The 18,044-nt window shown below is 41.4% G+C and overlaps 1 protein-coding gene across 3 annotated transcripts in view; it reads left to right on the forward strand.

Annotated features, from left to right (window-relative positions):
• The window catches only part of siah1 (siah E3 ubiquitin protein ligase 1), a 29,168-nt gene extending 13,150 nt beyond the window's left edge, over window positions 1-16,018 (forward strand). For 2 of the 3 annotated variants that reach the window (XM_084932657.1, XM_084932659.1), the window contains exons 2-5: window positions 2,948-3,004; window positions 10,519-10,700; window positions 10,856-11,152; window positions 13,815-16,018. In XM_084932657.1, coding sequence (XP_084788783.1) covers window positions 2,995-3,004; window positions 10,519-10,700; window positions 10,856-11,152; window positions 13,815-14,186 — 861 coding nt within the window. In that variant the 5' untranslated portion in view covers window positions 2,948-2,994 and the 3' untranslated portion in view covers window positions 14,187-16,018. Of the gene's footprint in view, window positions 1-2,947; window positions 3,005-3,106; window positions 3,120-10,518; window positions 10,701-10,855; window positions 11,153-13,814 lie in introns of all 3 variants that reach the window. The other variant, XM_084932658.1, reaches the window with a different exon arrangement.
• The last annotated feature ends 2,026 nt before the right edge of the window (window positions 16,019-18,044 follow it).

Raw genomic sequence — 18,044 nt, forward strand, 5'->3', positions numbered from 1 at the left:
TTGTGACAAAATGTGCTGAATAGTTTCTTTGTGGGTGAATACAGAGGAGCCTTTCAGCAGGCGCCGCATGCGTGCATTGTGAATTACACTGTATAGTGTGTATGAAAACTTGGAGTGGGCCACTTAAGAACAAAGAACGGCATGTTTGTTGAAGCCTAGCTTGTTTTTGGCCTCCCCCTCTACTCGTGGTGTCTTTTTCCCGCTTGTATCTCTTTGCATTCTTTTATTCCCCCAAGTGCTTATTTTCCGTATACTTCAACTTTTCCTGGCTTCAGTGTGCAGCATATCTTAGCTTCTCTTAGTGCCCCCCCCCCCCCCCCCCCCCCCTTTTTTTTTTTTTTTTTTTTTTTTTTGGTGTCCTTCTGTTTTCACATGTACCTGAGCTGCTATGTAGTTGTTTGTTTTGTTTTTTTCCAAGGTATGTGTTTGTTTTGTCTAAAGCAAATGGCTTTAAAAAGGCTGCAGATTAACCTAAAGGAAATGTTGTTTTCATGATGCCCACATGGTGATTTCCGTTATATCAGATCTTGTCAATCTGGTATCCATTGTGAAAGTCAGAAATGAATTAGGCACTCTAATCTAAACTGGTTGATGAGACTTGGTTCCTTGTTAAGTGTTTTATAAGTAGAAATACAAATCTAAATTGATTGTTCTTTCTTAGCATGGTAAAAGCTTTCGAAGTGTGCTCATCCATTAAACTAACAGTGGCTAGATTTACTAGCAACCATGAGTTTGTTCCCTGTTGTGCACAATGAGATGAGCCCAGGCATATCTGAGAGCAAGAGTCACCATTTAGTACTGAAGATGAGAGCTACTTCAACAACCTCCAATAAGGACACAGTACTTTGCAACATGTACAAGAAAACTGTCCAGATTAACCTCCTAGGACCTGGCGTCCACATATGTGGACATCACATTTTGGGTTATTTAGACCAAAATACTAAATTTTGCACTACAAGGACCTGATATCCACTTACGAGGACATTATACTGCCACTGTTCTATCGAAATTTGAAACAAATATCCTCATATGTGGCTCTCATTTTTCTTAGAAACAAAAATCAGGTAATTCTTTGTTTTTACATTCATCGGGTCCCAATATGCCCAAATATCATAGAGAAATTTAAAATGCATGCCTTGGAAGAGTTCAGGTCTTAGGAGGTTAAAGGTGTAAATGACAAGTGTTTCTCCACCTTTAGCCAGCACAAATACACTGAAGGTGCAGCCAGACTTTAAAGGACGAGAAGCTAGCAGCCGGTGACTTGGGACCGAAATGTAAACACACGACTCACCCAGCGTGGCAGGAGTACTCACTAGCTGCGCTTCATATGACAAGAATAACAAACAGTGGATGCAAATTACTGATGTGGTTAAGCAGCTTGTTTGAATAGCTTGACCCAACATCTGAGGTACAAACTTTATTTTAGTTTAAAATAACTTCCAGAGCATTCTCAACAGTCACATAAGTTATTGTTAAACAAATATGTTTTACCTGAAGTATCTAGGAACAATTTCACCTAGGTTACTTTTGTACTTTTGTGCTGCGTCACTAGATATAATACTGCTTCTCCTGGCATCTTGTTTCAAAAGATTGCCCCTTCAGTATCCGGTCTTTAAGTGATGATGTATGAACCCTGCTTCCGGATCCAAACTACACTGCGTTTATTAAGGCTGGAGTGGGGAAAAAAGTTAGCTTCACTGCTAATGTGTTTATATCATGCTAACATAGCTGTGTAGCTACCCACCACGTAGCACATTATTATATACCAGCTAGCCCAACTTCAGTAACCCTACAACCGTCACTGCTGTTTAGTTTTCTGTCTTCATTTATGTTGAAGTGATAGCAGAGCTGTACGTCTTAATTTTTCAGAAACCCCTCAGTCAGAACATGCTATATCATGTTTAGGTGGAAACTAGCAAGCTAACTTCCTGCTTGCTTCTAACTCTGTTAACCTTCATAAACTCTGTTTTCATGGATGCCTGGATGTTAAACCTATTTGTTACACCTGGTAAAGCAGCCACACTGATCATTTTATTAAAGGTGAAAGGATTTAGACAGTTTGTAACTCTCAGTGATGCCGTAGTGTTCATTTGACTCATTTAAAAAGGATTGAAAATGATCTTTTATTTAGTTGCAACTATAAATGGTGCTGCCTGCAAGCTGCAAGTATCAATAAAATGTTGTGACCAGCTTTTTGTCTGGATTATTCTATATTGAAGTAAAATGGGCATGATATTTCTGGCCATATTGACATATGATAATTTGAGGCGATATCACCCACCCCGAATTACAATGACAAATGTGCACTATATTAAGGGCAGAATGAAATTTTCTCTGGCAGATGACAGCTGTGTTGTGAAATGTACATATGTGCACAGTTTAGCCTGCATGCAGTCACCTCTGTAGAGGATCACATTATTATGACCCAGACACAATGGCTACATGTCAGAGTTGTAACAGAGGCATTGACTGAACAATACTGGGGAAAATGTGGAGTAGGGCAAGACAGCACAGTGTGAATCAATTTTATTTTATTTATTTATTTTTTTTAAAGTCTCGTGCTAATGTATGGTGCATTAGCAGCACAGTGAGTGGCTTAAATGCCTTGAAAGGCTGGTTGTAGTCCGTGGAAGTGCACTAAATCTGCTGTGCCCCTCCTGATCTCCTATAGCCAGCTGGCACCATTTTAAAAACTAGACTGTCATGATGGAAATCCAGCTTATCCGGACTGACTTGAGCATGTTATTAAACATCGTCAGAAATTACAAAGCCAGGCTTCATGTTTAGCTGGTGAAAATGTGTGTAATTTGGTGTACTTTACTTGATGGTTATTATTCCTGTTATATGGTAGGAACATTGTTACGGTGGGATCGGTCTGAACCAGTATCTCTCTAGCTTTGCTTTTCTAACTTGTGTTTGTTTACTTTGCTCCCTTTTTCTTTTTCAGAGGTCCCCACATTTCAAGAGGAGACGAAAGCCTTATTTGGAAATCTTATGGACGAAGGTGTGTATTTTAGTTTTTCCCCCTGTTCATCTACAGTTATAGTGCTTATACCAGTGTTTCCAGCAGGCTTTTTAACCATATCTGTCCTCATTCCTTTTGTAGTCCTAGCTACGGGGTGAGTTGTTTCCTGTTTTGGGAATTTGGTGCTCTTAATTAACTTCACTTGGACAGCACCTAACACACTGTAATTGTCTAATGTAACACATGGAGGGGTATGCAAGATGACTTTTATTTCACCTTTTTGTCAAACGTGCATACACTACTGTGTGATCGCCTATTTTCTAAACAGAACATTGCATAGCTTTTCCCTTTTTGTGCTTCTCCTGAACACAGCAGGCTGTGTGCACAGTCATTGTTTGTGTCTGTTCTTTCTGTCATCCTCCTGTCCACCCTCTCGACACAGTGCAGTATCTCTCTGTCTGGTTAGCTGACTCACTGTTTCTGTCTCTTCAGTCTCTTTGCGCACACGATTTTTACCTTCTTCGCACACCTTTTGCTGCACCCTTCTCGGTAATGTATAATTTTGCTATAAAGGAGAAGAGTCGTCCTGAATTACTCAACAGTATCAACAGTGTGTTTCGATTTTTTTTCCCTTTTTTTTTTTCTTGGTTGGGGGGGTGATAAAGTAAATTCAGGCTGCAGAAGTCATTTCTAAGCCACCTGCTAACAACAAAAGTTTGCTGCTTGTCTATTCTTTTCCTTTTTCTTGGGAGCAGCACCCCCTTGGCCTCTCATGTGTCAGCTAAACAAGTGATGCTATGTTTATCCCTACACACTCCATTTAGCTCTGCATGTCGCAGCTTGTTATAGCCTTATATGCCGCAAACTACTTATTGTTTCATCATATGTAATGTTCAAGCCAGGAAACTACAAAGGAGAATAATTCGGTATCCTTTAGTCTGGTTTGTTGGTGGCATTTTGTGCTAAAATTCCAGCTGTTGTTAATAGTAATCTCTATAATATTACCACTATCAACACAAAATAGCCCAATATCTGCACTTGTACTGTGTGTGTGTGTGTGTGTGTGTGTGTGGCAGCGCTGCTTCTCAGCTGCTAGACTACAAAACCCTTCTCCCCCTTTCATGGCCCCTTGGTTGAGGTCCAGTGATGATCTATTTCAGTAAAGTATGTTGAGCCATACATTAGTTCTGTTCAGTAATGCAGCCAGTATTCTTCAATAAGATGGTGCTGCAGTGTACTCTCGTGTGACAGAAGTACTAATCAGCCACGCCTTAAGCACACAGACGTCCTTTCACAGAAACACAGCTGGTAGCTGACCTCCACATTTACCAAAGTAGTAAGTTCATGGTTGTCCTTTCTTCCCTTTCCCCACTCTCACATGAGCGCATGAGGTGCATGGCACAGTTGTCGGATTGAACAGGACAGATTCTACATTGTCATGATCATGTTAAGACTACATTCATATGGCTCTGTTTTATTTCGGTGTGTTTTTATGTGGACACCAATTATTGACAAGTACACAAGTCTTATAAAGGTCTCAATAGATCTACAACAAATGACTCTGCAGTTGTGAAGAAACTATTGTCTTCAAGCATAAGCGCTAAGCTGGTGATGCTACCACATGCTGGATATTTCAGTCCTGCCTTTGCAGAAAGTCCTGAGCTAATTTGGTCTCACTGTCCCTGGTGCTGTTGCTAGCATGCTAGCTAGCAAAGACGTTCTATTAATAGCTGCTAAGGCAGTATCTCCATCGCAGCAGATGTGTTTACAGACAGGCAGGCAGGCAGGCACAGGGAGCACTAGCTAATACAGCCTCTGATTAGATCCAGTTTTTATTTATTTTTTTTAACCTCAGCACATGGCATGAGTGTGTGCATGTGAGCATGCAGACAGGATTTACCCTAGCAGGTAAGGCAGTGCTGCCTACTGGTAGCACTGCCAGCTACTAAGCTAGACATAATTAATGATGGCGTAGATAAAAGCATCACATTCGACACTCGTGGCTACAGGTTTACGCTATTATCTGGCAAATGACTCCGCTGTCAGCAGGAAATGAAGTAATTATTACTGCTAAAACATGGGTTTTCAGTGCTGTTTGTGTGTTTTTCAGCAAAATTGTGTAAAAAGCTGAAATTTGTGACACTTTCTGGAGAGCTGGAGCTTGTGCAAAGAGAGCGTATTCAAACGTATGTGGCTCTAAAATAGCACAGTACAGCGGCGGCCTTAGTGGAGGATGGTCTCAAAGTGACCGTCTTATTTGGTTTTTCTAAAGGTCTTCAAAAATCACTGGTTATTGCTAGTTCTTTGAATCACCATCAAAGGGAAAGAGGAAGTGCTTCCCTTCTGTAAAAACAAGGACCCAAATGTTTTATCAAACATCATAATTTACTTGCTAAATGGAGGTAAGTTGCCCAGGAAGACCTCAGAAGACCACCTATGAGGGCCTCTGACTCAGCTACAGCAGCAGCTGAGTATGTTTTCTTCTACTCTTTTTGAAATTGTTAAATTTGTGGTAAGTTAGGTGAATTGAGCAGTCATGACCAAAGCTTTGGCAGCAGTTTGCTGGTGGTGTTAATTTCCCAGCTGTTTCGTCTGTCTACATATCACTGTGGTGTCTCATTGGCCGATTCTCGTCTTGTCTTCACCTCCCACACATACAGTCCCTTCTCCATATTATTCCTGTGTGCCGGCCCTCCCTGTGCTGCCTCTGTCTGTAGGTAGGGCTATAAAAAGGAGCAGAGTAGATGATGTAGTCCACCCAAATTACTGTACTGACCTGAAAAATGTGACCTGAGAAATATTCTTCTTATCCTCTTTTTTTTCTTTTCTTCTTCCCCCCTCTGCACACTCTTGTTCTTCTTGCATCCTCATTGCGGTGTCACCCCATCAGTCTATCGTCACGCCACCTTCCTTTTTTTTTAAAACCACCTCCTTCCTGACTCAAATGGTTATGTCTGATTCATTCAGATGGAAGCGTGTTTCCACCAATGGGGAAAAATATCCCTGACACTAGCTCACTCAAAATCGTGTAGTGGACAGCATCAGTCAGCTTTCAGTGTATAGTAAACACGAACAAAGTGCTATTCATGTTGGCGAGTAACGCAAGGATTTCATCATTTCTTAAACCACATTGAAAGTACTCAGCACTTTGCATATTCATGCCTGCCAGCTGTAGCACTGGCAGCTGATGCCATCCACCTCCTGCTTCCGAGTAACAAAGCAATGACGTACCTTTAAAAAAAAGGCTTCCTGATTTTTCTCTAAATTTTGACTTATTAACTCGAAGTTTTGAGAAGCATAACTCAAAGTTTAGGATTATGGATGCAATCATTTTTTTTCTTTTCCAGTTGCGTAAACTAGCCTCCCTGCATTCTCCTCTTCCTCAACACAATTGTTTTCCTGCCCGTCACATTCGGCTGCCACCTCTCTCCTTTGCCTCACAGGCCATCTCATCCTTATCCACAAACCTGTTACCAAGGCAACTACACAGCACGATGGGAAACATCAGTGCCACACACCACATCGGAGTTCACTTTACTGTCTGGTTGTTATTTAATTAAAGTGACAGAAAATCTGCGTAGCTGACTCGTTGCAGTGATGACAGTGTTTTACACCACAGTGACAAAATACTGAAGAATACTCTTCCTGCACTGTAGGCTTTTTTAAAGCATGGTAGAAACCATAAGATTTGGTTTTCACAGAAAGATGAATTCATTACCCCTTAAGAATCCATCCACTCTAAATATAATCCAAAAGCTTGCATTAGTCATACAAATAAGGAAGTGTGGTAGAATGACGAGTCTCCTGAGATTGCTCCAAGTGTGTTATCATGATTTCAGTGAGGAAATGAAGCTCTCTGGTATTGACATGCTTTGTGTGCTACAGACTGTTTAACTATGAAGTGTTTGTAATTCTGGAGATTAAACATTAAGTGTATGGCGAGTCTAATAAGCGCTGGATTGGGCCTAGCTGTGAGAGAAAGGATTAGCTCAGCATGTAGCCGCACATCATCATGCAAGCTGCAACGTGTGGCCAGTGAGCGCAACGGGAGGGAAGAAGCTGAGTTTCCTCTTGATTTTTTTTTTTTTTTAATTAATTTTTTTTTTTTTGTGTGTGGTGTCACTAACCGGACAAGACTTCCTGTTCTGTTCACAGATGTTTGTTTATAAACACGGATAAATGAAGTGGCCATATAAAACAACTACATCACCATCGGGCTATAGCCAGAGGTTTGCATTCCAGCATCCTTTTGATTTCCACACAGCTTGTTTACTTTTGTGCAACCAGACAGTACAAACATGATTCAGGTCAGTAGAAAACTAGGGCTGTGCGATATGACCAAAATCTCATATCCCGATATAAGAATTCTATCGTCCGATAACGATATAAATCACAAAAATGTAACATTTTCTGTGAATCTCGGGCAGCTCGTCTTGCGTGAAGTGTTTCCAGCTGGGCGTCATGTAGCTGGAGTCGAGCATTTTAACCGATGCATGAAACGATACATTTTTAGACATAAGTTGTAACGGCCGCCGTTTTCTTTGTGAGTATTTATTACACGGCGTGCTGCGGGGAAAAGCCTGTTCTAACGTTTGAGTCTAAGGTTTATTTTTTAGCACCTGGCGACTTTTTTTTTTTTTTTTTTTTTTTTTTAAATTCTCATCCGTAAATAATCTGCTCTTTCACGTGATTCAGTTTATTTTGAAAAGTCTCAACAGGATCTTGAGCTTTATTGTGAAAGGTTTATGTGGAACATAAACAAGCGGACAAGCGATGCTGTTACCGTTGTTGTTGCTAACGACAACGCATAAAAACAGGCGCTTGTCTGTCCGTAGTGTGGTTATATTAAATATAAGAGAAAGAGAGAACTTTAAGAAATTAATATAGACACTACAGTGACCATCAAAACGATGAAAAAATATTGCCGTAAACAGTTTATTTTGCGACACCACGAAACAAACGATAGCGTAAAATGAAACGATAGAAGTTTTTATATCGTCATCTGATATATATCGTTATATCGAACAGCCCTAAGTAGAACCGTCTAACGCTGGACTGGACACAAACGGGAATCAAACCATTGCCAAAAGATGATTGATATTCATACGCGCTGTACATATAAATATTATTCATTTATTATATAAATTGTATAGTAATGCATTTCAATTCTCAAACTATACACATTAGATCAATCCTCTTATGAACATGCATATCATAAAGTATTGATTAACATTAAAGGTCTGCCTGGTGTAGAGGACTGAGTGATGGCTAGAAGGCGCCAGTAGGAGTAACACAGCATATTTAGTATGTTGTCTAAGACCCCACAGCTGCTGATACAGACCTAACGGAGACACTTGGTCTGAGCGATGACTTTACTTCTACATGCACTACATGAACTTTCAGCGCAGTTTTTGTCTTTAATCCGTATGAATGAAGAGTTTGTTAGGCAAAGCTACAAAAACAATGATTCAGTTGGTGCAGAGAAGCAGCTTGGGGAATGTATTTAATTTCTCCTGTGTAGTTTATGGGCTGTATTCACATCATATATCTGTCATTCTGTTGTGTGACAGCAGGAAATGAAATTGTATACATGAGAAAATATTTGTGAATTTGGCTGTAGTTGTGAAGCAAATTGATATAAATTGCTAACAGAGACAGCTGAACTGCACTAAAGCACATGAAGCCAAATGAACATGGAGATTTCTGTGGCTGTCTGTTTGATGAAAATGCTTCTTAATGCCTGCGCAATTTGTGGTCTTGCTTCGGCATTTAATTTTTCCTTATAGCTCTGACCTGTTTATGAACAGTTGGAGCTAACACTTTAGCTGCATCAGTCCTGCTAGGACACAACAGCATGGGCATCATCAGCTGAAGTATTTAACAGGTCTCCTGTGACAATTAGACATCACACGTCCCTTTTTGATATTTTACCAGTCATTAGGTTTGTCATGAAGCCCACCACACACACAAAAAGAACCAGATGCCCTTCCTGATTTATCCCTCCCAGAGATTTGACTCCTCCCAGTGTTGAGTCTATGAATATTTCAGGTGATGTGTGAATGTGTAAACTGTACACTATGGCGCTAAAGCAAAACCAAAAACTATACCTTGAATAACAGGAAAGTAAACGTCTTAATTTGGGAACAACGTTAGCAGCTTGACTCAACAGTCAACATATATGCTATGGGGTATATAACAGTCATATAGCATGTTGATAACTTTACAGTAAAAGAAAGTGATAAAGGGGGGAAAATTGCTTTAATTTTGTAGGGGTGCAACGATACACAAAATTAACGGTTCGGTTCGATATTTTGGTGTCACAGTTCGATATTTTTTCGATACAAAAAAATGTTCATGCTTTTTTAAATTGTCATTTATTAAAATTATAAATATATATTTTAACTCAAAAGTACAGTTTTTAAATTGAATGTTGCTGAAACAACAAAGTAATAAAAAATAAATATATCTGATGGAGAAATCCCTCATCTTTGGAAAAGAGAGTTTATTACAGAGAAATGGCTCTTTCCAAAATAAAAGCTATACTATACGCTTCTTCTGGGCTATATTCTCAGCAGCATATTAAACATATCAGGTCCCCATAAGGAGAATCCTGTGCTAACGGCTGTCTAAATGACTCGGGTAAAGTTTGTAGCATGCGTGCTTGTTGTTTTTGTCTGCTTCCACTTGTCTTTGCACTAGGATGCTGTCGGAGTAAATGTGCAGTCATATTCGTTGTGTTCCCACTAGTGCTGTCAGCGTTAATCTGAAATGACGTTAACGCCACAACACGGCAAATCTGTTAACGAGCTACCGCGGATCGCCCCGTGCATGGGGCTGGACGGCCAACACGTTAACAAGCTAACTGTGCTAACGCAGTAGTTCCCACCCATGTAATTGAGCATTGCGTGGCACATCCGACATACTGTTTTACTTTAGTCCATAACGCGCTTACCTTCAGGGTCATATGTCACATGAAGACCAAAATAGTTCCAAAGGTCAGATCTGAATGAGGGTGGGGGAGGTTCAATTTGCCATGTTGCAAGGAGCTTAACTTCTGTCTTGCTAGCTTGCGCTGCGCTCAGTGGATCTGCGCTCGACAGTGCAGCCTAGGCGGAGTAGTCGAACGCAGATCCACTGAGCTCTCAACACAGACAGCATCGTCAGAAGAAAAGTTGATAAAATAAATCAAAAATTTCGTATTGTTCGGTACATATGCGTACCGAGCCGAAAGCACTGTATCGAACGGTTCAATATCGATATGAGTATCGTTGCACCCCTATAATTTTGGTATATTTTCATTTACATGTTTTTAAACAAATTGCATGCTCTGCAACCAGCATCAACATCGTGATGTTTGTCCTTCATGTCCGTTGTCTTGTCTGTTTCTTCCACCTTCTCAGTGACCTGTTTTGACTCCAATGTAGAGTAAGAGCTGCCAACAAAGGGAGGGCTAGACAATTAGTCATACTTATCTTTTAACTAAGGCTTGGTAATGGTATGGTAAAATATGATCTGCTTATCGCTTTATCATAACCATCCTCCTCTCTTGTCAGAAATGAGTCGCCAGACTGCCACCGCGCTGCCCACAGGAACATCTAAGTGCCCTCCCTCTCAGCGTGTGCCCACCCTTTCAGGCACCACAGCCTCCAACAGTGACCTGGCGAGCCTGTTTGAGTGTCCTGTCTGCTTCGACTATGTCCTCCCCCCAATCCTCCAGTGCCAGTCCGGACACCTGGTGTGTACAGTCCAGCCTGTAACTGAACCTGAACTGGTTGTTGTTGTTGCTAGTAAAATTTCTTGCAGAAGCATAATTGTGAAGATTAACATTTTAGTAAACTTGTCATGAACATACTTTATTTTTTTATTTATTTTATTTTTCTTCTTCCCCAGGTGTGCTCCAACTGCCGGCCTAAGCTCACTTGTTGCCCCACCTGCCGAGGTCCCCTGGGTTCCATCAGGAACCTGGCCATGGAGAAGGTGGCCAACTCTGTCCTTTTCCCCTGCAAGTATGCCTCATCAGGCTGCGAAGTCACCTTGCCTCATACCGACAAGACCGAGCACGAAGAGCTTTGCGAGTTTCGGCCGTATTCCTGCCCCTGCCCCGGCGCCTCTTGCAAGTGGCAGGGATCATTGGATGCAGTCATGCCTCACCTGATGCACCAGCACAAGTCCATCACCACACTGCAGGTTAGAAGTTACTCAGCTCCTCAGTTTCTTCCACAAAGCATGCTCCTAAAGGTGTGTGCCATTTTTACTAAGTGAGGATGAGACACTTTGAAGACTATCTGAATTGATGCTATTTAAACATGGATCGTGCAGGGTTTGCAATTAAGTTTGTGACTTAGAAATAAACTCTTAGAAATAAACTAGAAATAAAAGTCTGAATAAACAGCGTAGAGTTTGTTCAAATGAAGTGGAAACATGGAAAACATTTCATACTCCATCCCACTAAGCTGATGGGGAATTTTGAGTGTGCCCTCTGCTGGACAACAAAGGAAACAACATACTGTGTAAATGTGTGTTAATTTACAAATGAGTTGTTATAGCCTGCAGAATATGTTCATTTTAATATCATGATTACTTTTAAATTGAAGGAACACTCCAATAGTTTACACCACCGCTAGGTGGGCGGAGCTTCTCTGGCAACAGGTGAGCTTTTGTGCTCACAGCTGAAGCGGTGTGCCTGAGATCACCACATAAGGAAATCTTCTCTCACTGATGTCATGCAAAGCCTGAGCGGCTTGTACATATAGTTGTATGATCTGTTCTGAAACCATGGAGGATCTTTGCCCCTACAACGAGAACATCCATGATGGTGGTTATCTTATCTGGCAACACTGACGTATTAAAGTTGGCATGCTACTGGAGCCAGCAGTACTACAGTACTGCTCTTTTTTGTTGAAAGTGGTTTAGCCTTTTAATTTGTGGGATGACTTTTAGGCGTGATTGTCTTAGAAATTTGTTTTTAAAGCCGTGAGGTTGGACTGCAAGACAACACTAATGACTACTCAGTGGCTCATATCTTACTTGGTCTTGAGAATTTTAGATGGTTTGATGTTAACAATGAGTCGACGTGTCCATTGTGCAAAAGGTGGGGGTCGCATGTGCTCAAACAACTGATGGAGACTTGTCTCTGCTTGTTCTTTACTGTTATGCTAAAAGTCAGCCTGCAACACGACTGCCGGGTGACAAGTGCAGTGCAAATCACAACCGCTTTCAAAAAGACAAGTGCATAAGTCATTATGTCAACTTTAATGTGTTTCTCAGTCTCCCGAGTCCGAAAGTCGCGGTCTGGCAGACCTTTGAACTTCCCAGTGGTCGTGGTCTCATAACGGTGTGGTTGGTATCATGAGCATACTGCTTTGTCAAATAATTGCCAGATTATTCCAGAAAATTGCGTTTAACATGAGAACTGTGGGCTCAAAATGTGGTCATAAATATGTAGTACTTGTAAATCAGTTTTGTACTTGTAAATCAGTTTTGTACTTGTAAATCAGGATTTGTATGTGTTAAAAAAAAAAAATAAAAAAAAAAAATAAAATTAGTGCGTGTGTAAAAAAGATTTGTGCGTGTGTAAAAAAAGATTTGTGCGTGTGTAAAAAAAGATTTGTGTGTGGACTTAGCCAAAAAAAACCCTGCAAGTTACAAGTATGAATTTTGACCCTATTTTTCTTCCTTTCATCTGATTGGTCAATGTCATGTCAATCACAAATGTAACAATCCAATCAGAGAACAGATGGGTTTGGCTGTCGGAGGGGCGCGTTTTTTGAACTGCAGGTCCTTGAAGGGTAGCAGCTAGGTCCCCTAACTTTCAGTAGCTGTTGAAAGGGTAAAGTTGTGGTATATCAGTGGTTAGAAATACCATTATTACTTTAGGATTAGTTTAATACAAAGTCAGGGCTGACCCGGGACCATGGCTGTGAGTCACAGTGCGCAGCATAAAAGTCCTTTCACATCAGACGCAGGATGTGCTGCTAATGCTAACTGCTAACTAAAAGCAAAGGATCCAGAATTTGTTGCGCTGGCTGCTGGGCTCTGTGGGTTTTTGCAGCAGCTCTACCTGTACTAGATGCACCTGCTCCTTGTCTTTTCTATCTCTGACTTTATGTCCTCTACAAGAGTTTTTTTTTTTTTTGCTAGTTCTTCAAATGTTCAATAAAAACATGTATGCTAATTGATAAGGAAGAAAGCTTTGTAATGAAGACTGTCATTTCCAAAACACTGCCCGCCCCCGCGGTCCGCAGCGCTGTTGAAAAGGCTGTGGAAGTCCCTGTATTAAACATGTAGAACTGTGACACAAAAATCTCCAAACTCAGACGACCACAGACTGTTTTCCTTCGTGGTGATGAAGGAAAACGCTGGGTTGGCATGTAAAAGGGCATTTATTCCCTTCAAGGACCTGCAGTTCAAAAAAAGCGCCCCTCCGACAGCCAAACCCATCTGTTCTCTGATTGGATTGTTACATTTGTGATTGACATGACATTGACCAATCAGATGAAAGGAAGAAAAATAGGGTCAAAATTCGTACTTGTAACTTGCAGGGTTTTTTTTTTTTTTTTTTTGTTGGCTAAATCCAAACACAAATCTTTTTTACACACATACAAATCTTTTTTACACACACAAATTTTTTTTTTACACATACAAAACCGATTTAAAAGTACAAAATATTTATGACCACATTTTGAGCCCATAGAGAACAACAAACAGCTTGTTCCTTTTGCAGCTTGTTTTATAACATGTATTTATTTTGAGATCATGATGATGTAAAAGATCTTTATGTGAGCAGCGTTGGGTGTTAACTTCAGGCTGACGACTAAAGATGATTAACCCTGTTTGTGTCTCCGTCCAGGGGGAGGACATCGTGTTCCTGGCCACAGATATCAACCTGCCTGGTGCGGTGGACTGGGTAATGATGCAGTCGTGCTTCGGCTTCCACTTCATGCTTGTGCTGGAGAAGCAGGAGAAGTACGACGGACACCAGCAGTTCTTTGCCATCGTGCAGCTCATTGGGACTCGCAAGCAGGCCGAGAACTTCGCCTACCGACTGGAGCTCAACGGGCACCGGCGTCGTCTGACCTGGGAGGCCACGCCACGCTCCATCCACGAGGGCATCGCCACAGCTATCATGAACAGCGACTGCCTGGTGTTCGACACATCCATCGCACAACTGTTTGCTGAGAACGGCAACCTGGGAATCAACGTCACCATCTCCATGTGCTAAAAACTTTGAAGAGAAGAGGATTTAAAAAAACAACAAGTTACATATTGTTAGGGGGCATTTTTTTCTTTTTCTTTTTTTATTAGAGGGGAGACCTCACAGTGCCCCACCCCTCTCTGCCTCACTCCTTCAGACATGGATTTGGACTGTCTAATTAGGCAGCCATGGAGGCCTGGGGGGGGGAATGGATGGCTGAATGTTTGGATGGATGAGTGGAGGAAATGAAACAAAATAGCATAACTGTGTAGTGACGGCTATAGACTTGGAAACACATTACGTGAGACCCGTGCACCCACGCGGGGCCTCGCCCTCTGTTGGTCATAAACGCAGACACAAACTGTCAAACTCCTTTCCTGGCCACGTGTCCCCGGTCTTGGAGTGATTTCTCACCACTCATTCTCATCGCACTCTCTCACTCACACACACACTTCAGACACTACGGCTCTTCCCGAGCGGAACGTGGAAGGGGCTCCGGTCCCTGACTTGAAGGATCAAGCTATAGTTCAAAACGGACTCCTGGTCAGTGCTGGAGTGCTTGCAAGACAGCTAGCACTTCCTGTTTGTAATCCACCTCAGTACCCCTCAACTCCCCCCACACTTTCCCTCACTCGGACTGGAACGGTTCCCACGCTCCCCACCCTCGCAGGGCTATGGCTGTGGCTGCTATTGACTATTTCAAACTGGAACCCTGAGTCCCTAAAAATCTTTATCTAAAATGTATCTTCACCTGTGACTGGGGATCATCACTCACAGACATGAATGGCTGTAGCACCCCAATCCCCAAGTAACGTCCAGGAAAAGAAGCTTGGATCTGTGTAAAGGGTCCCGGGATTACTACAGCTGCGCGAGCTCGTTTTGCTTCCTTCTGCTCCACACCGGTTCCTCCCCCCAAAGCTAAAGATTGCGCATCGGATGCTTGTTATTAAATTGTTGACTGTCATCATCAATTATTAAACTTTGCTGTCATACTGGTTGGATGTAAGAAGGCCCTCAGCTACGTCAGCCCTGGAGTTTTACTTTTTTTTTTCCTGATTTTGAAGTTTTATTTTCAAAGTGGACACATCAACGGCTTTCTGACATGCCAAACGCACATTGCTCTTTGCATTACAGGCTCTGTGTGCAGGTGTAATAAATTGACCTAGGAACAAAGGGGTCCTTTTTGTTTTTTAGAACAAGGAGGAAAAAACCTAAACACTGCATTTCAGTTGGAAGAATTATTATTTCTCAAGTCTATTTCTTTGGAACTATTAGTGTTTTTTTGTGTGTGCGCGCGTGTGCACTGTCTTTGCTGAAAACCTGCTCATTTTCTCACGTCTCTTTTGTTTGTGCTCGGCCTCGTTTCTCTGTCTGCCCGTGTCTGCCTCACCGATTGACTGATCACCCAACAAGGAATGAGGGACAGTTTCTACCGTTACAATGTTGCTATTGTTATTATTACATGGAGATTATGACAATTATCGGTTTTTGTATTGAATTTTAAAAACAAACATTAAAAGGCAATTGTAAAAGTTGTGGCTAAACTTCAGTGTTTGTAGTTTAAAGGAAAAAAAAACAAGTTGTCGTTCTTCTGAAGGTTTCTTTTCTTCCAGAGTTGGGTTGCTTTATTTTATTTCCTCTTCATTTATTTGTCCCGCTGTCCTCTCATTTGTGTGGTAAGTCTTCCCCCTCGAGCCCTTTTGCTTTGTTTTTTTTTTTTTGTTCAAGGATTGAGGGAGTTCAAGCCAATCATCTCTCCATTTCTCCTCATGTGGAGTCTCAGTAATGTTGCTGCTCTCCCTGAAGTCCTCCACTTCTTCTGTTTTAATTTGTCATTAAATAAATCTATCTTTTTCATACTCTGTGCTTTTTCTTCATTTTTTTTTTTTTTCTTTTTCTCTGAGGCTTTTGGATTCAACACGATAATAACTGTAAAACTGACAGTACCTCAGTTTTTGACAAGCAAAGAAATGAATGTAAGGAACTCTACATCTAACATCCAGTTCAGTGGATGCTCCTCCTGTTTGTGACTTTTTTTTATTAGATTGGTCTTCCTGTTGTAAACCTTCATTTCAGCATTTTGGAAGCTTTTGTTTTCTTTCCCAGTTTTCCAGGTTGTTGTTGAGCTTAAGATTTGTGAAGGGTGTTCAGGTAAAAATATTTCAATATCAGCATGAAGCAATGAGCCAAGTTTAAAAGGCAAAACATTTAAAACAAAATTGGAATTATGATTAGGAGAAGATCAAACACTAAAACATGATGAGGGTAGGTGAAGTACATTTTTTAAAAGATTGTGGCCATCGTGAAATGGAATAAAATTCGTTGTAATAGTAAAAGCTGATCTTCCCGACAGTCGGTTCATTTAAAAACTTTTCAGATCTACAGGGAACAGTTTTACATGAACAACATAAAATACAATGTCTGTTTCAGGTCTATGTTGTCATTACAGGTGTCTCGTAACTCTTAGGAGTGGTCATAGAGCAGGAAGAAATGCAGGTAAGAGCCTTGGCAGCACATTGTTTAGCTAGGTCGCCCCCACGATGCTGAATCGTGAAACAAAAAGACCTACTGGAGGGAGAGACGGCCAATTGGTGTGAAAGCCCTCCAAGCCACGTCTGCACCCCAGGCAGGCATCACTGTTCCCCTGGGAGTAAACCAGCTGTGACAGATGTTAGCCAGAAAAGTAGGGAAATGCAAAGCTTACAGCAAACACTGAGACCTGCTGCCTGACACTGACTGAAGCTTTGTGCCAGACAGTGGAGGCAATGGAAGATCATGACAGTGGGCTTAGGGTAACATGTTTAACATATGCACTGATGTGATTTATAATTCAATGCAAGATCTTCAAACACAATGCCATTTAATGGAGAAAAAAAAATCTGTTGCCACTCAGATATTTAAACATCTGAGTGGTGGAATTAAAAAAAAAAAAAAAGAAAAAAGAAAAAAAAAGAAGCAGTTCTAGTACAGCCCTGTGATACTGCCCTTAATGCATCTGGTGGCTTCCTCCTTAGTTTCTCATTGTTAAGTGGGTTTGTGGATGTAGGGCAGCCTTTGAGGTCAGACAGGTAGGTCACGCAGGCAGTAAGAAACAGGAATAGTTCTGTGCAGCTGCAGGAGTACAAGCTGTTGGTACAATGGATGCTGTCAAGTAGCGCAGAAGACTGTAGGAGTAGGATGGTCTGATGCAGGTCTGGGAGGGAACACCAGCCTGCATCTCATCAGGAGCATGCCCAGAAGCACACGCTCACACTTAAGGGCAACTCAGTATCTTGACAGACTGGAGAAGCTGGGGAGCGCATCACTGATTTTCCAATTGGCAGACGACCCACTACATCTCGTGAGCCAGAAAATGATACAAGGAATAGGGTTGTGACGTGACGACTCCTAGAGTGAGCAGCCAAAAGAAGAATAATTACACCACCAGCCTGAACCGCTGATACAAGTCAGAATTGGCCTGTTCTCTCTCATCAGTTTCCTGTTCTTAGCAGACAAGAGTGGCCCCCTGTGTGACGTTGTCCTGCTGACTGGATATTTTCTCTTCTTTCAGACGATTCTCAGTAAGACAGGAAAAATATTAAGGTCAGGCGGTCTAGCACCAACAACCATGCCACAAAGCAACTTAAAATCACAGTTCTTCCCCATTCTGATGCTCAGTTGGAACTTCAGCAGGCCATCCTGACTATACCTAAATGCACTGAATTGCTGCCATATGATTGGCTGAATAGATATGTAGCAAAAATATGGTATTTGTCCCAGTCTTAAAAGCAATAGAATCAGTGCCTCCTCAGGGTGGTTGCTATAGGAAAAAAAAAAATCGTTTTTAATTTTATCTTAGTACGTAAATATCATAATTAAAATACATTAAAAGCAACTGAAACAATA

This window comes from Perissodus microlepis, chromosome 7 (assembly GCF_051167445.1).
Source record: "Perissodus microlepis isolate ML-2025 ecotype Zambia chromosome 7, ASM5116744v1, whole genome shotgun sequence".
NCBI classification, from domain to species: domain Eukaryota; kingdom Metazoa; phylum Chordata; class Actinopteri; order Cichliformes; family Cichlidae; genus Perissodus; species Perissodus microlepis.